Below are 27,348 nucleotides of genomic sequence, written 5' to 3' on the forward strand. Positions count from 1 at the left end.
ATTTTAAAAGCTTTAGTTATTGTACTTTCAATTTACAAGATTTTTTAAAATAAAATCAAAACAAGTATAATATTTTTGGTTCTTTAAAAAATGATGAAGATGGCTACTTACGGATATTTTTCAAGATTTGTAAAAAAAAATGCATTTCTTAAACTAATGTTGGTATCTTGAATATTATGTTTAATTGGCCTTTATCTCTGAGGGATGAGACTTTCCTATATCACTCTGAGTGAGATTTTGTTTTCAACATATTTTTTGCTCAGTGAATGCTGAATATATGCCTGACTACAACTTATAAGAAAGTGTGTGTGTGTATATATATGTGTATATATGTATATATGTGTGTATATATACATATATATACACACACACTATATATAGATATATATATTTTTGTGTGTATCTTTTAATAAACAAAGTATATATATTACTTTTAATATGTAAAGTGTATACTTTTTTTAATTGTATGCATCCAGCCATCCATTAACAAGTATATATTTAGGCATTCCCATCCTTGTGCTCTTTCACCAAAATTCTTTTGCTAAATGATCAAGTATTGTCTGTTTCAGATGTCAACGTGCCTGTCTACTCAACTATCTGCTTAGTTTAGGTGAACTACTTGCACATTTATAGGTTATTGTTTTGCTACTTACTTTGTCTTCAATATCCTGCAGCATGTTAAAAATAAAATAAACAGTTATTTAACAACGTAAGTACTGTTTTTTCCTAATTTCACACACACACAAAATCTGATGGATAATATTTAAAATGCAAGCCAAAGAAGGTAATGGAGAAAAAATAAAAAGGAAATGCTTAACTTGAGACACATTTTAATGTCACTATGCTGTTACAGTTTGAATAGAAGATTTCAATGAAAAGTACATGCTGCTTGGAAGCATATGAATAAATAAAAACAAATACAATGTTAAGATTAGATTAAAGTACATTCATATACAAGTATATAATCTATGGCTCCCTGGTACAACATAGTAAAAATTTTATTAGACTGTTAAGAATATGAAACAAAAAGTAAATGAATTTCAAATTTAATATACATGACTACATAATCTAAAGAGAAAAGACCTCTCTAAATTCAACATAAAAACCCAAAATATAAATAAAGAAAATGAAAAAGAATAGACTCATAAGAAACTCCATAAAACAAAAGCATTATAAAATCAAAAGAAGAAGCAAGTAACAAAAACAGGAAAAGAAATCCCAACATGTAACTGGGAGAGTTAATGTTATTAACATATAGAGCACTGAAAAAAGAAGCCTCATCCCCCACTCCTCTCCCCACCAAAAAACAACAAAAGAAATATACACAAATAATATAAACTAGAAATCAACACACGAAAAATACAAATAATAAACACATGAAAAAAACCCAACCCCACATCAAATCAGATAATACCAATTAAGGTAATATGGTGTCATTATTCATCTACCAATTAACAAAAATGTAAAATAAAAATACTCAATATTGGCAAGGATATAAGAAAATAGGCTCTCCTATACACTGCTGGTCAGAATATAAATTGGTATACCCATTTTATAAATCAACTGGATAAAATTAACAAGTCTTTAAAATGTACGTATGTACCAGATCTAAAAACTCTACTTATGGTACTTAAGTACTATATGCAAAGAAATTCATTATAGGGTTGTTTAAACTTCATTACAAGGTTGTTTAGAATTGCAGAGAAATAAAAACAAACCAATCCAATGGCTAAATGAAATATGTACTCAAAGTATACCACTTAAAAAAGAAAAAAGAAAAAAGCTATATAAACTAAAAGGCAGTATAACCTCTTTTTTTGTAGGGAAGATGAAGAGAAAAAACAAAAATAAAAAAACAAAAACAAACAAAAAAACCAGAAGGATATTTTACAAAATGTCAACAGAGGTTACAGCAGACTGGTAGACTTATGGGCGGTATCTATTTTCTTATTTTTGCTGCTTTATATGTTCAGAATTAAAAAGAAACATACTTTATAGTCAAGGGGCAAAAGGAAGAAATTTTTTAAGGTGAGCAAATGAATATGTTTCTTGATTGTGGTGGTGGTTATATAATTACATGCACTTGTCAAAACTCATAGAACTGTATATCAGAAAGAATGAATTTAACTACATAAATTTTAAAAATGAATATAAATTAAGTATACTAAAATTTATAATAATAACTATAAATGTGTGAATGTGTGTATAAGTCATTATTATCATTAATCTTCTTATGTGGCCAATTTCACTTCCAGGCATTCAATCCTAGCAAATATTAAAATATAAGAGTATTTACACCTAAGAAAATGCAACCAGCATTATTTAAAGCAACAACTAAGAGTGAACAATAGATGTTTGGGTAAATAAGATATAATCTGACAATAGGATATTGATTATAAAGATTTTGATCCAGCCATATAATCAAACAGTAAGAGTCCTTGAAAGCTGATATCGTAACAGAAAATTAATTTTTTAAAACTCAAAATATTAAGTGAGAAAAAAACACGTCATAAAATAGCATGTGCCCTAAGCTCCTAATCTTGCATGAGAAATGGGGGAGGGAGGAGCAGAAGGGAGGGACAGAGAAGGTTGAGTACTTGTTTATATGGACATGGAAAAAAGTGTAAAGTATGGTAAGATGTTATAGTAGTTATGATATATGTAGTGGGATATATTATTTGGACTGTTTCTTATTTCCTATAATGAACAGTTAGTACTTCTGTGATCAGAAAAAATCTTTTAAACATCAATATTCCATATGTTTACACTTGACTATGAGACGGAAATGTAGCACTGAGGGCATCTAAAAGAGTGAACTATTAAATAATTATATTAACAATTCAAAAAATTTAACAACTTGAACAGTTATAGATAGCATGGAAATTGTATTACCTACTAAATCCTGAATGTATCAGCACCTGGTTTTCTCCCCCATTCAATGTATGGCATTATCTACCCTGGCTATTAAAACACTCATACTAGGTAATGTTCCCTTTGTTCACATAGTGAGATTTTTTTAAATGCAAAAAAATCATAATGGATATTCCATTATCATTATTTAGAAAACACTAAGAGAATTCAACACTTGAGCCTGCTGAGGACACCGCATCAATCAACAAATTTAATTTTGAAGAGCTGATTACAACCTAAATAAGGGATGTACAGATATATGCTCACTCACTTTTCTAAGATATGATCCTTGAAAAAGTTTAAAATAACATGTCCAAAGCTCAGATGTGTACACTAAAGACCAAAGAGGGCAATATTTCCTAAGACCCAACACCACCAAGTTATAGGCCAGCAGCACACATCTTTCCCTGGATTGCAAACAGAATCAATAGTTTGAGATCCACTGGGAAGAATAACAAAGTAAGAAACATGGCCACAACACTTTAATAGCACATTGCTTTGAAACAGTTAATATGATGCTAGGAGGAAAAGTCACACGATATGAATCCTGAAACTTAAATAAGCCTAGAATACATTGACTAAGCTAATAGCTGCTGAGGATGGAGAGTCACATTCAACTTTAAAAAGGTAGTAAACCTACTGCAAGGAAATGAAACTCCGTAGAGCTCTCTAACAGAGAATCACTGTAAATGAACAAATAAAAACAAAGAGGACTACAACATTATTTATTGATACAGAACCATATCTTGGGAAAAAATAATATAAAACATTTTTCCCCATCTACTATTTGCTATTCCTAGAAGAAATATGTATTGAATAGTTTTCAGATCTTGCCAGATTCGGGATAACGTAACTGGGCTGGAAAATGTGACACAATGTACTTAAGTGGATCATTATGGAAAACTAGAATATCCTATAATTCAAGAGAAACAAAGAAAATATGGAAATCAAGTTTAAGGAACCCAACACGAACATTTTGATGTCTTAACTTGGTGTTGATAGCTAGATTAAAAGTGAAGTACATATGTTTACTTCCTTAAAGACTTGTCTCTTTTCAGAATAGACTTGAAGGGGCTCTACAACAAAGGGTATAATAAAGTTTACACAAGAGAAAACTGGGATTATGAATATAACATACTGTGCTGATAGAAACTTTACCTTCCCATGAATAGTCCAGGCTAAATCTTCATAGCACACACTTTTCGGCATTACTACGCCCTTTTAGCCCTGGTTGCTCCTGGGGACTCAGGTGTGGCACCAACTGCATGGCATTGGGAACTCGGTGACAACACAATCACTTAGCACAGATAATGTACTGTTACTTTGTATATCAAGCACAAGGCATTTTAAGGCAAGGTTCTGTGCTATGGGCAAAGCTTGTATATTTTAAATGACAAAGTTCCTTGAAATGTCAGTATTCAATTTTTAATAGCTCAGGGTAAAAAACAAAGCAGGTACCTACTCAACTTTCCATGAGATAAGACTATGAAGCCAGAGATTACTAGGATTTAGAAAAGGCAACAACTCTCTTAACAATATAAACAGGACATCCCTGTAACCATATATCCTTTCATTCTAAATCTTTTAACAATCTGAAGCATACATATAAAGAACTGAGAAAGACTAATCTTTCACTATAATATGGATAACCTATGGTAGGCAAAATCTGTTTTACAACTCACATAGGCAGATGAGCAAATAAGAGTAGGAAAAAGAGCTTTATTTCTTGTCAAAACTACATATGAGGTGCAATATATACGAACCTAATAAAATTATATGCTGACATAAAACAGAAAAAGAACTGAAATATCAAAGGAGGCCGAACCATAAACTTGTAAGGTAATATTGCATTTAGAAGCTGTAAAACATGATCACTGTGAATATCAATTAGCTGTTAACAGAATAATTAAAGTAGCCATGTATTCAATTAATTGAATTCTAGGCTTTTGTTAGGAGAAATTACATAGGGTTCACTGAGTCTTTACCAAGTGGCATTAATACACAAAGTATTATACTTCCAGCACTGTTTTCCAAACCATATCAGAGGGTGACCTTCAGTAGGGTAACTCACCTAGGTGAACTTAAATGATGTCCAACCTATTATCATACTTTTCAATGACTATTTGGAGGCATAAACATCAGCTATAAGCAGATCCCAGCTGGAAATGTTAAACTGCACTGATGTCCACTAACGCTATAACACCTAATATAAGGTGAACATAGACCAGAGAGATGAAATACAAAAGCCCATTCTTCCAATAGACTTCCTAATCTGAAGTCTGGGACTCAAACCCAAGCACCCAGGATTAGATCAAGGCAGCTGGTTTTGGTGCTTGTTTTGTCTTCCCCTTCTCAGAGTTTCAAGAGCCCTGATCGACATTTTAAGTTTTTTCATACTAATAACATACTGAAAACAGCCAACTGATCATGTCCTTTGCCACCCTGGGGTATGATATGGTTTGGCTCTGTGTCTGCACCCAAATCTTATCTTGAACTGTAATCCCCATAATCCCCACATGTTGAGGGATGGACCAGATGGGAGGTGAATGGATAATGGGGGAGGTTCCCCCTGCTATTCTTGTGATAGTGAGTGGGTGCTCACAAGATCTGATGGTTTTATAAGCATTTGACGGTTCCTCCTTCACATGCTCTTTCACTCTCTGGCTTGCCGTGTGAAGAAGGTTCCTGCTTTCCCTTTGCCTTCCACCATGATTCTAAGTTTCCTGAGGCCTTCCCAGGAAGCGTAACTGTGAGTTAATTAAATCTCTTTCCTTTATAAATTAACTACTCTTGGGTAGTATCTTTATAGCAGTGTGAAAATGAAATAATACAGTTAACTGGTACCAAGGTAGTGGGGCACTGCTATAAAGATACAGAAAACGTGGAAGCAAGTTTGGAACTGGGTAATGGACAGACGTTGGGACAATTTGGAGATCTCAGAAGACGAAAGGAAGATATGGGAAAGTTTGGAACTTCTGAGAGACTTGTTGAACGGTTTTGACCAAAATGCTGATAGTGATATGGACAATGAAGTCCAGGCTGAGGTGGTCTCAAGATAGATATGAGGAACTTACTGGGAACTGGAGCAAAGGTGACACTTGCTATGCTTTAGCAAAGACACTGGTGGCATTTTGCCCCTACCCTAGAGAACTGTGAAACTTTGAACTTGAGAGAGATGATGTGAAATTGGAACTTATGTTTAAAAGGGAAGCAGGGCATAAAAGTTTGGAAAATTGGCAGCCTGACCATGTGGTAGAAAAGAAAAACCTATTTTTCTGGGGAGAAATTCAAGCCAGCTGCAAAGATTTGTAAGATTAACAAGGAGCTGAATGTTAATCACCAAGACAATGGGGAAAATGTCTCCAGGGCATGTCAGAGGCCTTCACAGAAGCCCCTCCCATCGTAGGTCCAGAGGCCTAGGAAGGAAAAACGGTTGCCTGGACCAGACCCAGGGCACTGCTGCTGTGTGCAGCCTCAGGACTTGGTGCCCTGAGTCCCAGCAGCTCCAGCTCTAGCCGTGGCTAAAAGAGGCCAAGGTATAGCTCAGGCCATTGCTTCAGAGGGTGCAAGCCCCAAGCCTTAGCAGCTTTCATGTGATGTTGGGCCTGTAGGTGCACAGAAGTCAAGAACTGAGGTTTGGGAACCTCCACCTAGATTTCAGAGGATGTATGGAAAAGCCTGGATATCCAGGCAGAAGTCTGCTGCAGGGGCAAAACCCTCATGAAGAACCTCTGCTAGGGCAATGCAGAAGGGAAATGCGGGGTTGGAGCCCCCACGCAGAGTCCCTACTGGGGCACTGCCTAGTGGACCTGTGAGAAGAGGGCCACTGTCCTCTAGACCCCAGAATGGTAGATCCACTGACAGCTTGCACAGTGCACCTGGAAACGTCACAGGCACTCAATGCCAGCCCATGAGAGCAGCATGGGGGCAGTACCCTGCAAAAACACAGGGGCGAAGCTATCTAAGGCCATGGGAGCCCACCTCTTGCATGAGGGTGAACTAGACATGAGACATGGAGTCAAAGGAGATTATTTTAGAGCTTTAAGACTTCATGACTGCCCTGCTGGATTTCAGACTTGCGTGGGGCCTGTAGCCTCCTTATTTTGGCCAATTTCTCCTATTTGGAATGAGAGCGCTTACCCAATGCCAGTACCCCCACTTTATCTTGGAAGTAACTTACTTACTTTTGATTTTACAGGCTCCTACATAGAAGGGACTTTCCTTGTCTCAAATGAGACTTTGGATTTGGACTTTTGGGTTAATGCTGGAATGAGTTAAGACTCTGGGGGACTGTGAGGAAGTCCTGATTAATTTTGAAATGTAAAAAGAATCTTATATTTGGCAGGGGCCAGGGTGGAATGACATGGTTTGGCTCTGTGTCCCTACCCAAATTTCATCTCAAACTGTAATCTCCATAATCTCCACATGTCAAGGGACAGACCTGGTGGGAAGTGGTTGGATCATGGGGGGCAGTTTCCCACGAGCAGTTCCAGTGATCAAGAGCAAGCTCTCATGAGATCTGATGGTTCTGTAAGTGTCTGAAGGTTTCTCTTTCACAGGCTCTTTCTCCTGCCACCTTGTAAAAAAGGTGCCTGCTTCCCCTTTGCCTTCTGCTATGATTGTAAGGTTCCTGAGGCCTCCTCAGCCATGTGAAATTGTGAGTCAATTAAACCTCTTTCCTTTATAAACTACCCAGTCTCGGGTATTTCTTTATAGCAGTGTGAAAATGGACTAATGCAAAAGTATATCTGCTATTCTCTTAAATAAGAATGCAGAGCCAAAAATGAATGATTTTTGAAATTAAAAAGTAAAGCCAACATTGAATAAAGAGAGGAGGTTGTTGGAGTACACAAATTTTGAATAGAAAGTGATCTGGTGGTGTTTTGCTTTAAATTATCCCAGAAGTTCTCTCATAACTTTTATGTATATCATAGTGCTTAACAAAAGAAGCAAAATGCAGTGCTGGATGAAATTACAACCAATTTTATAAACTTTCTTCTATAGCTTGAGAGAGAGGGAACAATTGTAAACTATACATTTACTCCTCCAGTTTTCTAGTTTTATTTCATAATTTGGAAGTTATTAGCACTATGACACAGTAAGAAACTCAGTGAGGAGACAGAAGACTTGGGTGCCCATGTCAACTCTTCGGAATCACCACATCACCATGCACTGACTCAGCCCTGCACCCATGTTCCAAACCACTCTTGGATATTACTTCCAGAGTCTTTGCCAAGTCATACCCTAGCTGCTTCTCCTACTTTTGCAGCTAATAAAACCTTTCAATATGTTTCCTATGGCACTTGTTTTTGCTTTTACCTTGTATGATACATGCTTACTTACCCACTACTCCTCTCCTTAACTGTAAACTCTCTGAGACAAGAGAAGGGCTTTCCTCCTCTCTGTCTGTATCTTTGGCTCAAGCTAGATCTGTACTTTCCACAAGGAAACACTCAGTACACAGTAGCTGAATCAAATGAACTGCACTGAGGGCAAGAGTTTGTACGAAGTAAGTAGGTACAGCTTCTGGGAAGGAAATCTGTCCTAATGTCTATGATTTAGTTCAAACTACCACATGATATACAGTGTGATTTTATGTGTACATTATCATGTATGTACATTATTATGTAAGCTCTGAATTAGGTGCTGCCAGCATGTTACTCAGGAATGCACAATCCAGGAGCAATCAGCAAGTATTCTTATTAGAAGCTCGAAAAGTAGGAGGCTACTAGAAGGGCTTCAGTCATCCATGTCTTAATCAACAGTGATGTTTTGCTAATTAGCAAAATGACTGCTGGAAATGGGATTTTATTGGTGAAAATGGTCCATTAACCAGCATGATAAATGTTAGATATGAGTTCTTATCAGTAAAATGAGAGCTCTCACAAAGATATCAGAATTAGCTGCCATATTATAAAGACACTCCTACATATGCTGCATGAACAGGTTAAAGAAATCCAATGAGGCCTCTAGCTTTTACTGTAGGAGTGGTACCTCAGAATTGATCCCTAAAAAGCTCTGTATCCAGCCATGTGTTTAAGACAAAGATTCTCATCCTTGGCACTATCAACAATTTGGACCAGATAATTCTTTGTTATGGAGACAGGTCTTACATACTGTAGAATGTTTAGCAGTACTCGTGGCCTCTAATCCGTACAGCCCAGCAGCACTACCCCCTACTCTGAGTTGTGACAAGCAAAATGTCTCCAGACATTGCGAAATGTTGCCTAGGAGGCAAAATCGCCTTCTGTGGAAAACCACAGGTTTAAGAGGTGATATGGTTTGGCTGTGTCCCCACCTAAATCTCATCTTGAATTGTAGCTCCCCTAATTCCCACGTGTCATGCAGGGGACCCAGTGGGAAGTAACTGAATAATGGGGGAAGGTTTTTCCTGTGCTGTCCTCATGACAGTGAATAAGTCTCATGAGATATGATTGTTTTATAAAGGGGAATTCCTCTGCACAAGCTCTCTTTGCCTGCCACTATGTAAGAAGTGACATTGCTCTTCCTTTGCCTTCCGCCATGATTGTGAGGTCTCCCCAGCTATGTGGAACTGTGAGTTCATTAAACCTCTTTTTCTTCATAAATTACCCAGTCTCAGGTATGTCTTTATTAGCAGTATAAGAACAGACTACTACAAGAGGATTGTTGGTTGTTTGAGATCAAATACAAAAAGCCTCATCTGTCTCAGGTGAAACTTTCTTGCAAAGAAAATACTTAAAAGAACAGAAAACTGCAACTTCATTGAGTTTTACAAAACGGGTCATATGAATCATTTTGTACTGGATTTCTAATAAAGTTTTGTTTAACAAATGTCTGTACATATTGTAGATTGGGGTTGGGTCTGCTTGTGTTATCTATCATCTGGTGGTTGGGTTGAATTGCAAAGGCATAAGGTACAAAAGCAATGAGAGTGGCTCAAATCTTTGTAATGTAATGAAATCATTTCCCAGTGAGAAAATATATAAAATATGTACAAAAGCTCGTTCTTTTCTACAACTTCTGGTAAAACTAGAATCAAAGCTTCTATCACATATAAGACTTTGAATCCATTTAACTTATGTTCAGATCAGGCAAGGCTGAGATTCCATTGACACGAACTGGTTCTGGTTGTTTAACATTTGTTCTGCTTGGGCAGTGACTATGCCATACCTGTTGTTAAATATTTTATATATAATTCCTGAGAACAAGGCATATTGTGATTCCATTATAACTTACAAGTTTCATGTTACAAAGTAACATGACATTTCAACATGAAAGGTGCTGAAACATATCACTGCATCAGTTCAGTGGCATATGCTCTGTGCTCTCCGCCCAACATCCATTTAAAACAAGAACACTCGTCACAATCCCCAACCCATAAGAAACATTAAATAAATGCTGAATCAAAACTCAAATGAACGGCTAGGGTTTCAGAATTCTAACACAAGCAGTCTTATCTTCTCTAATGACAATGGCTTCAGCTACTACATGCTTATGAAAGACACAAGTGAATATAAACAGCTAACAAGCCTAAAAGACCATGGTGAATCAAATTCAGCAACTGAATATAAAACACAGCTCCAAAAAGCTACATTCTATAAAACAAATTAAGGACTGTATGTCGCAGTATCACTAGCAAACTTAAAAACTTCAAAGCTAAGAATTAGCACTGAAAGAGGAAAAAGTGGTGAAAGAGGCCATATTCTATAAAACTGTGTGATTATATGGACTTAGAGCAGGACTTAGAGTAAAAACCCCTTAGGAAGGGGTTTTTACTATTAAAAGCAGCTGCAGCACAGATTGGCGTTATCGACTACTGAATGCTACCATCACTGGTAAAAGCAGGGTGGTCTCAACTCTAAACCACAGCTGTTGTGAGTACAGAGTGGGAAGAAATACTAAGCATTTTGAGTTACATAACTTAAGGTGCAATTATACTCAAATATCTCTATCTTCTTATTCCATATTGTGGGGAATAAAACTTCCATTTCCAGGCACTTACATATAATCTTGTTTTACCATGGAGATTAAAAATCTCAGAAGCACTCTGACATAGAGACGCCAGTTAAACTGCACTATCTGCACCAAGGTATTTGATGTCAGTGAACTGACAAGTAAATTGGACAACAACATGGAGACAATTACCGCACAACTTCTGAATTCCTTTTCTTTGTACTAACTTGTATTTGTTCAATTTAAATTTAGACTTAATGTTCACACTATTGGGACCAATTGGCCACTCAACCTCTTTTCTTGCAATCTGTTTCACATTCAGAGCTGAAGAAAACATCCAGAGATCACTCAGTTCATTTTCTAGGAAGTAAGCGAGGCTCCAAGCTCTTTGTCCGCTAAGGGAATTCTTGAAGGTCAGAAAGAGAATTGCTTCTGGGACTCCTGCCTCTTGACAGCAGTGTGCTTCCCATTGCTCTGACTTTATTTCTTCTCATGCTGGCTTGAAGTTAAGAGAAGAAAATGTAAAAAATGACTAATCAAACATTTGTAGCAATTTTCAGCCCTATTCAACATAAAGATTTGTTTTTAAAGATTTTCTGCAACCGTTATTGCACACTACACTAAAAATAACTTCAAATCCGCCTGTATACTATGTCGGTTCAGGTCTTCTGGGATGCAGATGCTAATGTGTCCGGAATTGGTGGGTTCTTGGTCTCACTGACTTCAAGAATGAAGCCGCGGACCCTCGCAGTGAGTGTTACAGTTCTTAAAGGCAACGTGTCCGGAGTTTGTTCCTTCTGATGTTCAGATGTGTTCGGAGTTTCTTCCTTCTGGCGGGTTCGTGGTCTCGCTGGCTCAGGAGTGAAGCTGCAGACCTTCGCGGTGAGTGTTACAGCTCTTAAGGCGGAGTGTCTGGAGTTGTTTGTTCCTCCCGGTGGGCTCGTGGTCTCGCTGGCTTCAGGAGTGAAGCTGCAGACCTTTGCGGTGAGTGTTACAGATCATAAAGGCAGTGTGGACCCAAAGAGTGAGCAGTAGCAAGATTTATTGCAGAGAGCCAAAGAACAAAGCTTCCACAGTGTGGAAGGGACCCGAGCGGGTTGCCACTGCTGGCTGGGGCAGTCTGCTTTTATATTCTCTTTTCTGGCCCCACCCACATCCTGCTGATTGGTAGAGCCGAGTGGTCTGTTTTGACAGGGCGCTGATTGGTGCGTTTACAATCCCTGAGCTAGACACAAAGATTCTCCACGTCCCCATCAGATTAGCTAGATACAGAGTGTGGACACAAAGGTTCTCCAAAGCCCCACCAGAGTAGCTAGATACAGAGTGTCGATTGGTGCATTCACAAACCCTGAGCCAGACACAAAGGTTCTCCACATCCCCACCAGACTCAGGAGCCCAGCTGGCTTCACCCAGTGGATCCCGCACCCGGGCTGCAGGTGGAGTTGCCTGCCAGTCCCACGCCGTGCGCCCGCACTCCTCAGCCCTTGGGTGGTCGATGGGACTGGGCGCCGTGGAGCAGGGGGTGGCGCTCGTCGAGGAGGCTCAGGCCGCACAGGAGCCCACAGAGGGGGTGGGAGGCTCACGCATGGCGGGCTGCAGGTCCCGAGCCTTGCCCCACGGGAAGGCAGCTAAGGCCCGGCGAGAAATCGAGCGCAGCGCCGGTGGGCTGGCACTGCTGGGGGACCCAGTACACCCTCCGCAGCCGCTGGCCCAGGTGCTAAGCCCCTCATTGCCCGGGGCCGGCAGGGCCGGCCGGCTGCTCCGAGTGCAGCGCCCGCCAAGCCCACGCCCACCCGGAACTCCAGCTGGCCCGCAAGAGCCGCACACAGCCCCGGTTCCCGCTCACGCCTCCCCCTCCACACCTCCCTGCAAACTGAGGGAGCGGGCTCTGGCCTTGGCCAGCCCAGAAAGGGGCTCCCACAGTGCAGCGGTGGGCTGAAGGGCTCCTCAAGTGCCACCAAACTGGGAGCCCAGGCAGAGGAGGCGCCGAGAGCGAACGAGGGCTGTGAGGACTGCCAGCATGCTGTCACCTCTCACTAAGATATAAAGTACAAGAGACTGATTATGGGGACATGTGTGGGAAGGGTGGAGGAGAGAAGGAGCAGAAGAAAGCAGGAGAGCCTCAGACTGTGCTGCAGGTCTGACACCAGCAACAGGAGGGAAGGAAGGAAGATCATACGCAGCTCTGGGAAAATCTTAGCCAGGCTGATGGGGAGCCCCAGAGCGCATGGTGGATCCCAAAGGTGCAGCAGCTCGATGCTGTCAGCTAACTGCACCACACCCTTTGAGGCAGGTTCTCTTAAACATAGAGCTAAAGGGCACGCTCCTATAGCCGCCACATAATCAGATTTGTTAATTAACACAAAACAAAATGATGACAGCAAACATCAACTTCCACTTCAAACAGAATGTAAACCAGCAGAGAATGAGGTTTACATGTGTTTGTATGTATCAGTTCCCTTTAGAATTGCTTCACTTATGCAGGCCAGGCTGAGTAAATCCAATTGAACTTACGGAATACTATTTGATCCATAAGTTCTATCAAGCAGAAAAAGCAACAAAATAGGCATCAGACAATTAAAGCTTCCATTCCATCTTGGCAGCTAACTCATGGTCTATAGCAGATCACCTCACCTTTCTGGATCTGTCTCTTATCTGTACAATTCAGAGGATAGGCTAAATAATATCTAAGACCCCTCTAACACCCACATTTCCTGCGTTACATTTACCACAACATTTCTTCTATTATTCATTTGGAATCTACTAAGCAGCTAGGCCAGAGGAAATTCAATAAATGTGTATGTTCTTCTGCCAAACTGCTAGGATGCTAGGGGCACACATTAAACAACATTTGGAAATAACCGTGTGTATGTGACACCTGGATGCCAGGGGCAGACACTGTGTGGCAGCAGCGTTCCTTCTCTGCCTGACTTGGCACCAGCAGTGGGTTTGCAACTACTAGAACAGAGCCTAAGCCTTAGCAATATTCACTGGGCTGCCTCCTGAACCTCATACCACCTGGCAAACTCAAATAGGTAAGATTGGGGCTGCAAGGGGCCACTTTTCTAAAATAACCTCAACTCATTGCTGCTAACCAAATCACACTCATTCTTATCTTCTATATAAAAATGAGAAAGGCCAGAAAATAATCAGGCATGTTCATCCTGTTTATGTTTCTTTACAGAAGCTGGTACAATTACATCATACAGACATTTAACTTATGCAAACTCAACTGCCCAAGGTGATGGAGGGAGAGAGATAATTTCAGTAGTACCCAGGGCTCCACTTACTCCACAAGAAAGCCTGAGACCGGAGGCATACATCAGCTCTCCTCTCGATCTGTCTCATCTCCCACATGCCCTCACAGAGTGAGCATCTTTTCCCAGTGAATGGAACTCTAGTGGTTGAACTTATACAAGATTCATTCACAAACCTTTAAATGAAAGCCAGCACTTTCATCTAGTGCTCAACTAAAGAAAACTACTGACCCAGAATGGAAAAAAAAAACTAGCAGTGCTGGACTCAAAAGAATAATTTTGAACAAAAGAAATGTTTACCTTACATGCTGATTTTAAAACTAAATCCTTAAGATGCAACTCTACTATATTCTAAGAAAAATAGAATTTGGAGGCTAGGCATGGTGGCCTGTAAACCCAGCACTTTGGAAGGCCGAGTCGGGTGGATCACCTGAGGTCAGGAGTTCAAGACCGGCCTGACCAATATGGTGAAACCCCATCTCTACTAAAAAAACAAAAATTAGCTGGGTGTGGTGGTGGGCACCTGTGGTCCCAGCTACTCAGGAGGCTGAGGCAGGAGAATTGCTTGAACCGGGGAGGCGGACGTTGCAGTGAGCCGAGATAGCACCACTGAACTCCAGCCTGGGCGACAGAGCAAGCCTCCCTCTCAAAAAACAAAAAACAGAGAGAGAAAAAAAGAAAAATAGAATTTGGAAAATCATTTAAGGGATAAAAATTACTTTCTAAAGAAATCTTCCACAATGGGTCACCGGTAATGAAAGTACAACAGAACACTCAGCCCTTTACAACATCCCAGTTTTCCCCAAACCCGTAGTGAGGGAATTTTTGAAAACCTTCAGCCTCTGTACAAAGCCTCCGGCTTATCTAACCAAGGAAAATAAGTTAAGAGATAAGATCTTGGGAATAACAAATGATAACCTGAGGCCTAAACAGGGTAAGAAGGGAAAGAAGTCTTAGAAGGGAGCAATGGAAAGAAGAGAATGCGCTCAAAGCACGAGTCATCTGAATAGAAAGCAACAGCGCACACAAGATAGGATGGAAATCAGCCACCTCAGTGCTGGGATGGAGGTGACTGAAGAGAGACATGCCATCATCTGCCCATTAAAGAAGCCACCCTGAGGCAAAGGCAAAGGCCACAGGAGGGAGGCAGGGGGTCCTCTTGTCTGACTCGGTCCTCAGGCCTGGCTGGTTTAGACTTAGCTTTGTTCTTCTCTGATAGCCAGTGATGATCAGATTTGTTCACGTGTCTGTTTGGCTACATAAATGTCTTCTTTTGAGAAGTGTCTGTTCATATCCTTCGCCTACTTGTTGATGGGGTTGTTTGTTTTTTTCTTGTAAATTTGTTTGAGTTCATTGTAGATTCTGGATATTAGCCCTTTGTCAGATAAGTAGATTGCAAAAATTTTCTCCCATTCTGTAGGTTGCCTGTTCACTCTGATGACAGTTTCTTTTGCTGTGCAGAAGCTCTTTAGTTTAATTAGATCCGATTTGTCAATTTTGGCTTTTGTTGCCATTGCTTTTGGTGTTTTAGTCATGAAGTCCTTGCCCATGCCTATTCCTGAATGGTATTGCCTAGGTTTTCTTCTAGGGTTTTTTCTTCTAGGGTTTTTATGGTTTTAGGTCTAACATTTAAGTCTTTAATCCATCTTGAATTAATTTTTGTATAAGGTGTAAGGAAGGGATCCAGTTTCAGCTTTCTACATATGGCTAGCCAGTTTTCCCAGCACCATTTGTTAAATAGGGAATCCTTTCCCCATTTCTTGTCAAAACCACAATGAGATACCATCTCATTTAGAATGGCAATCATTAAAAAGTCAGGAAACAACAGGTGCTGGAGAGGATGGGGAGAAACAGGAACACTTTTACACTGTCGGTGGGACTGTAAACTAGTTCAACCACTGTGGAAGACAGTGTGGCGATTCCTCAGGGATCTAGAACTAGAAATACCATTTGACCCAGCCATCCCATTACTGGGTATATACCCAAAGGATTATAAGTCATGCTGCTATAAAGACACACGCATACGTATGTTTATTGCAGCACTACTCACAATAGCAAAGACTTGGAACCAACCCAAATGTCCATCAATGATAGACTGGATTAAGAAAATGTGGCACATATACACCATGGAATACTACGCAGCCATAAAAAATGATGAGTTCATGTCCTTTGCTGGGACATGGATGAAGCTGGAAACCATCATTCTCAGCAAACTATCGCAAGGACAGAAAACCAAACACCACATGTTCTCACTCATAGGTGGGAACTGAACAATGAGAACACTTGGACACAGGAAGGGGAACATCACATACCCAGGCCTGTTGTGAGGTAGGGGGAGTGGGGAGGGATAGCATTAGGAGAAATACCTAATGTAAATGACCAGTTAATGGGTGCAGCACACCAACATGGCACATGTATACATATGTAACAAACCTACACGTTGTGCACATGTACCCTAGAACTTAAAGTATAATAAATAAAAATAAAAAATAATAAAAAAAAGACTTAGCTTGTTCACATCACTATTTGTGAACAATACTCTGGTACGGGAAGACCAAAACGAGGCAGAGAGCTCTGCAATCCCAAATTCTAGAAACTCCTGTCATACCAGAGTTTTGCTGTCAAGGTACTCAGGAATAGACATGATCACCATTGTCAACTTACAATTTTTAACATCCTTTGTCACCTTGAAAGACCTGTAACTATATAATCACACTAGAAAGCCTCACTGCACAGCAATGTGAAGCAAGTACAATTGTCTCTCAGTATCTGCAAGGGATTGGTTCCACAACTCCCCAAGACCCAAATCCACAAACGCTCAAGTCCCTGATATAAAATGGCATAGTATTTGCATATAAACTATGTACCTCCTCCCATACATGTTAAAGCATCTCTAGATTACTTATAATACCTAATACAATGTAAATGCTATGTAAGTAATTATTATCCTGTATTTATTTTTTATTTGTATTCTTTTTAGTTGTTATATTGGGGTTTTTTCCTGAATATTTTCAATCCTTGGTTGGTTGAATCTGCAGAGGCAGAAGCCGTGGACACAAAGGGCCAACTGTAGTACAGTTTCTACACAACCTTTTTATTTTTTTATCTTACAGTTAAGGAAACAAGTTGCAGAAAAGTGATCTGCCTGAAATCCACAAGCTGGAAGAGCTGTCTCATGAACACAGAATTTCTGACTCTTCCCAGGAGAGCTCACCAGACAGATCCATCTCTAGGTTTGAACCCAACAACAACAACAACAACAAAAACAACCTCATAATTCTGGTTTGGTCTTGCCTTCTGGGGAAGTCAGAATATTCTTAACTACCTGGCATGGGTATCCGGCCTGCTTATGGCTATAGTTATTGTTTTAATTACATATTGCCTTTCTGACTTAAAACTCATCTTACTGTGGGTAGGATTTTCATTAAGGCATCATTTGATCAGATGCTAGAAAGCTCTTCGCAAGTATTCGAACTGAGGAACTAACTGATCAGATTCCAGACCAGAGGAAAGAGATTCCCACCCTTAAGCCTTTTAAACTGCATGTGAGTATATTACATGTAAAATCATCTTAATGACAAACATGAGTGACGTCTGATGCCATATTTCTCAGCTATCAAAAATACTTGAACAAAGGACAGGCATGGTGGCTCATGCCTGTAATGCCAGCATTTTGGGAGGCTGAGGTGGGGGGATCATTTGAGGTCAGGAGTTCAAGACCAGCCCGGGCAACATGAGACCTCATCTCTACAAAAGATTAAAAAAAAAAATCAGCTGGGCATGGTGGCATGCACCTGTAGTCCCAGTGACTCAGGAGGCTGAGGCGGGAGGATCATTTGAGCCCAGGAGGTCAAGGCTGCAGTGAGCTATGATCATGCCACTGTACTCCAAGCCTGGATGACACAGCAAGACTTTGTGTCTAGAAAAAAAAAAACCCACAACTTTTTTTTACATATTTAAGGCAGAGGCAGGAATATACCTTAGAAACCAAGGCCCTTAGAAGTTAAAGACACTTTTAGGATCACAAAGCTAACTAGTCATGAGTTAAGAATAGAATACAGATTATTCTGACTCACATTTTAAAGTTAGCATACTAAGCAATATCTCAATATTCTTAAAAACCTACCTGCAAATGACACATGAAAAAATGCTCATCATCATTAGTCATCAGAGAAATGCAAATCAAAGCCACAATGAGATACCATCTCACACCAGTTAGAATGGCAATCATTAAAAAGTCAGGAAACAACAGATGCTGGAGAGGATGTGGAGAAATAGGAACACTTTTACACTGTTGGTGGGACTGTAAACTAGTTCAACCACTGTGGAAGTCAGTGTGGCGATTCCTCAGGGATCTAGAACTAGAAATACCATTTGACCCAGCCATCCCATTACTGGGTATATACCCAAAGGATTATAAATCATCCTACTATAAAGACACATGCACACGTATGTTTATTGCGGCACTATTCACAATAGCAAAAATTTGGAACCAACCCAAATGTCCATCAATGATAGACTGGATTAAGAAAATGTGGCACATATACACCATGGAATACTATGCAGCCATAAGAAAGGACGAGTTCATGTCCTATGCCAGGACATGGATGAAGCTGGAAACCATCATTCTCAGCAAACTATCTATCACAAGGACAGAAAACCAAACACTGCATGTTCTCATTCATAGGTGGGAACTGAACAATGAGAACACTTTGACGCAAGGCGGGGAACAAAATCACACACGGGGGCCTGTCGTGGGGTGGGGGGCAGCGGGAGGGATAGCATTAGGATAAATACCTAATGTAAACGACGAGTTAATGGGTGCAGCAAACCAACATGGCACATGTATACCTATGTAACAAACCTGCACGTTGTGCACATGTACCCTAGAACTTAAAGTATAATAATACTAATTTTAAAAAGCCATAAAAAGGAATGAGATCATGTCCTTTGCAGGGACATGGATAGAGCCGGATGTCGTTAACCTCAGCAAACTAACACAGAAACAGAAACTGAAATACCCCATGTTCTCACTTATAAGTGGGAGCTGAACAATGAGAACACATGGACACATGGGGGGAAACAACACACACTGGGGCCTGCTGGGGGGCTGTCGGGAGGGAGAGCATCAGGAATACTAGCTAATGGATGCTGGGCTTAACACCTAGGTGATGGGATGACCTGTGCACATGTTTACCTACGTAACAAACCTGCACATCCTGCACATGTACCCTGGAAATTAAAATAAAAGTTGAGGGGAAAAAATGCCTAATTAAAGAAAAAAAAAAACTTACCTGTAAATAAGAATCCAAATATAGAAATCCTTAATATGTTATTCCAAACATAACATCACCAACCACCCCACTCCTGCCACCACATACACAGAGACGTATTTAAAAGCATGTATTAACCGTCCATTTGGATGGGCTGATCATCTGCAGAGTTTCTAAGATGCAATTCCTTTCCAGAGGCATTTACTAATCGAGATGAGTACTGTACTGCAGAGTGGACAAAAGGATATTGCCAGAAATCAAAATAGCTGCATGAAAATATATTCACGGAAAGTAACAGACAAATATATTAAGCATAAATAACCAAGACACGTAACTCAATTAGTATGGTAAGAGAAATATTTTGCTGAAGTGCTGGCTTGATCCTTTAGACATTTACAATACTATGCAAAGAGAGTGGATGTTAACTGCACTGGCCACAAAAATTATAACTATGTGAGATAAAGCATTTGGTAATTAGCTGGATTTAAAAATTCCACAATGTATGATATATACTTCAAAACATCACATTGTACATGATAAATACATACAATGTTATCTATCAATTTAAGAAAATTTTTAATTAAAAAATTTACAATATTAGCCAGCTATCGATTTATTTTAAATGTTAAATATTTTGTGATCCTTGCCATTTGTCACTTTGCACAAAATATTCTAGGCTACAGTAAAGAATTAGTGCTTTTTCTAACCGAACAAAAAAGCCTGTTTGCTTTGAAAACTGCACACCACCTGCTATTAATCTGAAACTGAAAACAAGCAGTGTAATGACAGTTAGCAAGTTAACACCCCCTCCACCTCTTTCCTGAAAGATGAGCATTGAGTACCATTTCATAACCTTTTCAAAATTCTTTTCTAAAAAGTTCTAAGAAACAGATTTATATTTTACTACTAATAATGACATATGAGATTATTAAAACCAAACACGGTGCCCCTGCAGTGTGACAAGACTGGTTTTAGCGCTGAAGGAATTCCCTCCCCAACCCCCCGCCCCAATCTTTTTCCTTTTTTCTTTTTGTCTGGTGTCAGATGAATACGGCAGTAATGATGACATGATCAAGGAAGAGCTGACAACCAGCTGGAATATTTGTAAAAAAAAGCCTGCCTAGCAGGTCTTTGCAGAAAGCTATCTTTTGTCCTCCTGTAGCTTTCTGTCACCTGAGGTAGCCTGCATCCTCCGGAGATGAAATGCAACATAAAACTATTAATTGATCTACTATCCAAATAGCTCCTGTAACACTTTGGAGAACTTTGCAATTTGGTGGGTAGAATGGCCAGGACACCAACTTACTCAGCTCTAAACACAAAGCCTGATCTAAGCAGAATACACAATTCATGATCACCCATAAATGACTCTCAGGCATTCTGAATGTGTCTCTTCCCACCAGAGGAAATAAACCATACCCTATATACATGCTAACACGTTAAGTTAAATGCTAAAATAATTTACACACCTGAAGAACAAAATAAACTTAATATATCTATTCATTTATTCAATAAGCACTCAATGAAAACCTGTGTTGTACAAGACCCTCAGTCACTGAACAAGACAGGACAGACTACAATAAATAACTTGTCTATTGCATCTCATTCAATGATCATAAACCACAATCCTAAAGCTCCCATTTACACACACAGCTATAAAACTACCAAGAATCCATTCCTGTCTACAGATGCCACGTTTTTCAGGAACTTATAAACTGGAGTAGAGGGCAGTACACAGCTTGTAAACACAAGCAACCATAATAGAATATAATATACGATAAGGACAGTAAATGCTGCCAGGAAAATAAAGGATTTCATCAACTGGACTAGAACTTGAAAGCCAGATGAGTAGGATTTGGATGGGCAGAGATAGGGTCAAAGGCCATCGCAAGAAAGGGGACAAGAAACAGAGACACAGAGAAGGGAAGAAAGGAGGCCTCAGCAAGCCTATCAGTTGAAGAGGGAATTACAGTAAGAGGGCCAGAAAATAAGTGAGAACTAGTCTGTAGGAAGACTTAACTGGCTAAGAGGTCTGGACTTCATCCTGTAGGCCATGGGGGGGCCGCTAAAGGTTTTTGAGCACAATGGAAACAGTATTTTAGGAAGATTAATCTTGGTATGTAGGATGGATTAGAAAGAGGGGAGAATGCCAGTAGGGAAACCATTAAAGGGCCTGTTGAAAGGATCCAAGTGTGATATAACAGGACCTGCATGTGCTGAATGACAGCTATGTTTCTACCAGCCCTTTCTAAATATCTTCTAAAGGAAAGGTATAAATTCTAGTGAGAGGGCAGTGAACTGCAGAACTGAAAAAAACAAACCACGGTCAAAAACCCAGGGAAATGTACAAGAATTAACACAGTACATACCATGACTATGCCAAGAAAAATCTCCAAATAGAATCACCACTGAAACTAGGCAATTTGAAGATAGGCCACGGATATATTTAAGAGATCAGTCACGCTATTCTAACATAAAATTAATTAATTAAGAAGGAAAATATAATTAATGAAAGAGAAGGAAATTTGGGACAAATCATTATGAGGTATTAGGAATTGTTTGCTTTAACCATCAGCCTTGGTCTGCGGTTCAGAATCTGGTGTTTAAGAGAATCATGCTGCCACGGTGCAGGAAAACGTAACTGGGAGTTTTCCTGTGTCCAACTTGACAAAAGTACCAATGTCCTTCCATCAAAAATTCAAATTTGCTACAGTCTAACACCAAATTTTAAGTCCTTTACCCTAAATAAGAGGCTACTATATAAAGTCCCAAACCTTAGAAAAATCATGCTGGCTCTAGATATAAATTTTTAAATGTCTTAATTTTAATATTTGTTCAGATATTTCACTGAGATGTTGTTTAGTATGCCATCTTCAAAATATGAGTCAAAGTAACCTGCACTTTCTTCTTATAAGTATCCTTTCATATCTGAGGCCCTTGGTTTTTAAGGCATGGTCTAAAGGTTAAAACTCTAGACTCTCCTCTGATAAAGACTCCATCCTCTCCAACAAGCTGCTAAGATACCCGAAGAAGAAAGTCACAAGCATAAGCCCTTGTAAGTACTGGGTCCAGGCCAGGCAGGCTCATTTAGGGTCCTGTGGACACTTGAACAAAATGGAAGACAGACGCAAAGGAATAGATCCCTGAACTCACGAGTCTGGGGAAAGCTGCTTCTAAATAACAAAGAATAATAATAACTAATAGTTGTGTAGTACTTTAGAATGTTATAAAGTTATCTCATATTCATTATATCATTTAATTCTCAAAATAATGCTAGGTCTTAATTAAATTCTCAAAGCTATGTCTAGGGATATGGTTTGGCTGTGTCCCCATGCAAATCTCATCTTCAATTGTAGTTCCCATAATCTCCACGTATTGTGAGAGGGACCCGGTAAGAGGTAATTGAATCATGGGGGCAGTTATCCCCATGCTGTTCTCATGAGATCTGATGGTTTTATAAGAGGCTTTTCCCCCATTTGTTTGGCACTTTTCCTTCCTGCCGCACTGTGAAGAAGGACATGTTTGCTTCCCCTTCCACCATGATTTTAAGTTTCCTGAGGTCTCCCAACCCTGCAGAACTGTGAGTCAATTAAACCTCTTTCCTTCATAAATTGCCCAAGACCAGGTGTGGTGGTTCACGCTGTCCCCGCACTTTGGGAGGCCGAAGCAGATGGATCACTTGAGGTCAGGAGCTCGAGACCAGTCTGGCCAACATGGTGAAACCCCGTCTCTAATAAAAACACAAAAATTAGCCAGGTGTGGTGTGCATCTGTCGTCCCAGCTACTTGGGAGGCTGAGGCAGGAGAATCGCTTGAACCCAGGAAGTGGAGGTTGCAGTGGGCCAAGATCGTGCCACTGCACTCCCATCTAGGTGACAGAGCGAGCCTCCATCTCAAAAAACAAACAAAAAAAAACAACAACAGAAAAACAAATCTCAAGCAGTTCTTTATAGCAGCATGAGAACAGACTAATACACCTACAATACTATATAGCAGAGGAATGCTAAAGTAAACAAATCTTGCCAAAATTATCACTCCCAACTTCACAGTGGAGCACAATGAGGGTCACAGAAGTGAAAGGGATTGGCACAGTTACACAGCCAATAAGTGGTCAAGATGATGTTGTATTTATTTTTTAATCAACTACTCTCTCATTATTAACACAACTACCTTTATCTTCTTCTCTACAAAGCCATACCAGGCTCTATTGACCATTTTCTTTTAGAAACTTCATGGCACTTGCAACCTACAGCACACAATTCATTCAGCAATGGTTACAGAGAAACTCCTATGCATGAGGCAATGTACAAAGTGTTATTGCTTAGAGGCTGGAGTAAGAATGAGAAAATAATCAGGTATGAGCTTTCCCATGAAAAACTGGTACCAAGCATATACACTTGACCCTTGAACAACATGGATTTGAACTGAGCAAGTGCACTTATAAGCAGACTTTTTCCAACTCAAAGCAGATCCAAAATACAGTAGTCACAGGATACAAAACCTAAGCATAAACTTTCTATCCACAAGTTCTGCAGGGCCAACTGTGGGACTTAAATATGCACAGATTTGGATATATTAAGGGCAGCCCTGGAACCCACCCACTGTGCATACCTAGGGACAACTGTATTTGTACCGGTAAAACTTACCAAGGGCAGGGGGTATTTCTTTTTATTACTGTATGATCAGAGTCCAGCATAGTGCCTGCAACTCCATAACAAGTGCCCCCCACATGCTTGATGCATGTCTAGGAGAGCAGAAAGAGTTGCCCTGGCTCCTATACTTGCCTGTATTGTTCAGGCTCCTGACAGACACAAGTAGGTTTAACTAAATGCATACTCTTTATTCCTTAACTTTCTTATACTAATAAACTATTGGGAATTCAAGCAGATTTTTGACAGAGAATGGTGAATAGAACAAAGTATATTTCTGCAGTTTCCCTTTGTATATCTGTCTCTCAGTTTAATATTGAACACTTCTATGTGTCATTTTCTCCATCTCTCTTGTGCCAAGAGATAGCTCTAAGCAGGCAGCTTAACTATTTCCATTTCTCTTCATCCAAGCTGACCCCCTCTAACTTTCTCAAACTGAACACAGCAGCACACTACAGATCAGAAAAGGGCTAGCAATTATATGCTTCTAAGACATGGAAGACAGAGGCAAGGATGTCACTGCTCCTGACTCCCATGCTCATAGCAGACGTTGCTCAGCCAGCACTGTCTTTCCTGACCCCACCGAGTCTGAGTAAGGCTACACAACCTTTCCCAACACAGCTCACTACATAAGCATTACCAATCAACGGGAGCTGGCTGACAGTTTGCCACAGTACTATCCTGACTGTCAGATATGCTAAGGGTGAAAGAGTAACACAAGGAGAAGAAAAACTAACAGAAAACCAAGAGGAGTAATTAAGGGCATAAAAGGAGCATAATTAAGAGCAGCAGATGCAATAACAGATTAGGCTCAAAAAGAAGCATGGCCCATTCTCAGTCATGAAGAATAAGGGTTAAAAGGGCAAGAAGAGATGGGAGTTCCACAAACACAGTCCAGTAGACTCACAAGGCATGCCCAGTGTCTAAATGAACACATCAACACTAAAGCAAGGACAGAGAGCAGCCCACCCTCTTGGAATTAAAAACTAATAGGAACAATATGGGAAAGGGTCCCAGTCAAGGAAGTAGCCATGAGATGACTGGCCACCCCCATCTACAAAGAGCTAGAAGCAACCCCAGAACATCATTAACTACCTGTCAATGTTCTCTTCAGGCACAGAGCAGCAAAGACCTTTCAGATCACACTGGAAGGACAAGGACTATTCATAGGTTATCTTACTGTTCCCAGCAACCACCAGAATGCAAATGGGTCAAGACAGACACAAGATGCTGACAATGGACCTATAAAAAGGCCCAAGGGATTCAAATTACTTTTCTTCCTTCCATAAAAGTCCTGTGAGAAAGCAGAAGTTTGTTGTAGAAGTGCACAAGTAGTGATTTGGGAAAATACAAGTAGCATGTACCGTTATATTTAAAACTTACCTTGGGTCATCCCAACTTCAGCCTAACTTGTATTTTCCAGACAAACCTTTGCTCTGCTCCCCATCGGTTTAGTGTCTTTTGTGATGGCTTCATAGCAACTGCCTTTTGGCTCTCCATAACCCTTCTTTTATCATCTGTCCCCATGTTTATTGCCCAAAGCAAGTCAAATGTATAAAACGTTGCTATCCAGTAGAACCCCCTTGGTATGAGTGAGATCACTAAATATAAACCAAATCGGAGCTAAATAATTGAATACACATGCAATGTAGGTTAATAATGGAACATTAACATGTCTATCCATGTCCTTTCTATGCCCTCTTATCCCCTCAATTGCTACTAAGTTTTCCATCTTTAGGTTCCCTTACCTTTGCAAACACAACAAACGTGAATTACATCGGCCAAACCAGAAAGCTGCCCTATTCATAATTCTTTACCCTCTGTAAGCAACTACTCACAATATCCTATCCATTAATATGTAATGTATCACCTTCAGGACTTTTGTTATATAGGCCACCATTTAATACCTACTGCTATTCACTTGATATTTTTCTTTAAATTAGCTCTATTTCAAAAGTTGAATAATTATGAGAAGTCTTTATATAACTACCATAATTAGAAAATCAGATTCAACTGTCTAAGTGGAAGATAATAGGGAAAATATAATGGAAACAATTTCTGGTTAGTAACTGTTGCCTGGCCCAAGGTTCTGATCTGAGACATCCTCCCTTCTCTGAAATAAGAAGACAGATAAACTACTAGTGATTAAAGGTAAAATGATGCTGGCAGTGAAGTATGGGAGTAAATTACATGTTAGCCCATAGCCAGAGCTCCTTCCTGGCTTGAAATGTTGGCTCTCCCACCTACTAGCTATGTGATATTGGGCAAGTTACTTTAACCTCTCTGTGTGTCAGTTTCCTCATCTATAAGACAGGATTTTTTTTTTTCTTTGAGACAAAGTCTCACTCTGTTACCCAGGCTGGAGTGCAGTGGCATGATCTCGGCCCACTGCAATGTCCGCCTCCTAGGTTCAAGTGATTCTCCTGCCTCAGCCTCCCAGGTAGCTGGGACTACAGGCGTGCGCCACCACACCTGGATAATTTTTATATTTTTAGTAGAGACAAGGTTTCACCATGTTAGCCAGGCTGGTCTCAAACTCCCAGCCTCAAGTGATCCACCCTCCTTGGCCTTCCAAAGTGCTGGGATTACAGGCATGAGCCACTGCGCCCGGCCAAAGATGGGACTACTAACAGTACCTCCCACATAAAGATGTTATGAGGTCAAATGGTTTAATATGTAAAGTGCTTAAATTTTCTATATGTTTGTTAAATAAAAACTGTAACTGCCACAATGACAATACTTGGTTCTGCTCAACAGCCCACATGCACTGTGCCAACTAGAACATCACAACAAATGACACTGTCTACCATGTGATGAAAAACCCAGAACATCAATAAATCAAAACCCCAACTGTGTCAAGGACACATGCTGAAGGAGGCCAGAGAAAAAGAATGTTGAGATTCCAAAGTGAAGGGAATCCACCTCCCATTTCCTCTGCTTCAACGAAGCCAAAAATGTGGCTATCCCCCAAGTCCAACAACCTCTGGAAACTGTGATAGGTACTATCAATGATGAACCAAACCCTGATTCAAGGATCTCAAAGTCAAATGGGGAGACAAATAAATTTTTTAAGTCACAATATAATATGATGATTAAGGGAGGCATGGAACTTTAGAGAAGGGGAAATTATGCCTCTGGAGTCAGAAAAGGCTTCCCTAAGGGAGGTAAATTTAGAGATGAATCCAAGAGTCTGGGTAGGAATTCATCCATCAGGCAAAAAAACAGGCCCCCCAGGCAGAGGGAATAGAATGCACAAAGCCCTAAAGGTGGAAGCATAGGCAGCACTCAGGCTCTGGCCACACACAAGAGTACCTGAACAGTCTTC

The 27,348-nt window shown here is 40.1% G+C and overlaps 1 protein-coding gene across 2 annotated transcripts in view; it reads right to left on the minus strand.

Annotated features, from left to right (window-relative positions):
* The window catches only part of CHCHD3 (coiled-coil-helix-coiled-coil-helix domain containing 3), a 298,494-nt gene that overhangs the window by 100,876 nt on the left and 170,270 nt on the right, over positions 1–27,348 (minus strand). The window contains exon 5 of one of the 2 annotated variants that reach the window (XM_001136966.6): positions 654–668. The exons of the other annotated variant lie outside the window; for it this stretch is intronic. Within the exon in view, the coding sequence (XP_001136966.1) occupies positions 654–668 (15 nt within the window). The remainder of the gene's footprint in view (positions 1–653; positions 669–27,348) is intronic. 2 annotated transcript variants of the gene reach the window in all.

Source organism: Pan troglodytes, chromosome 6, assembly GCF_028858775.2.
Source record: "Pan troglodytes isolate AG18354 chromosome 6, NHGRI_mPanTro3-v2.0_pri, whole genome shotgun sequence".
Lineage (NCBI taxonomy): Eukaryota > Metazoa > Chordata > Mammalia > Primates > Hominidae > Pan > Pan troglodytes.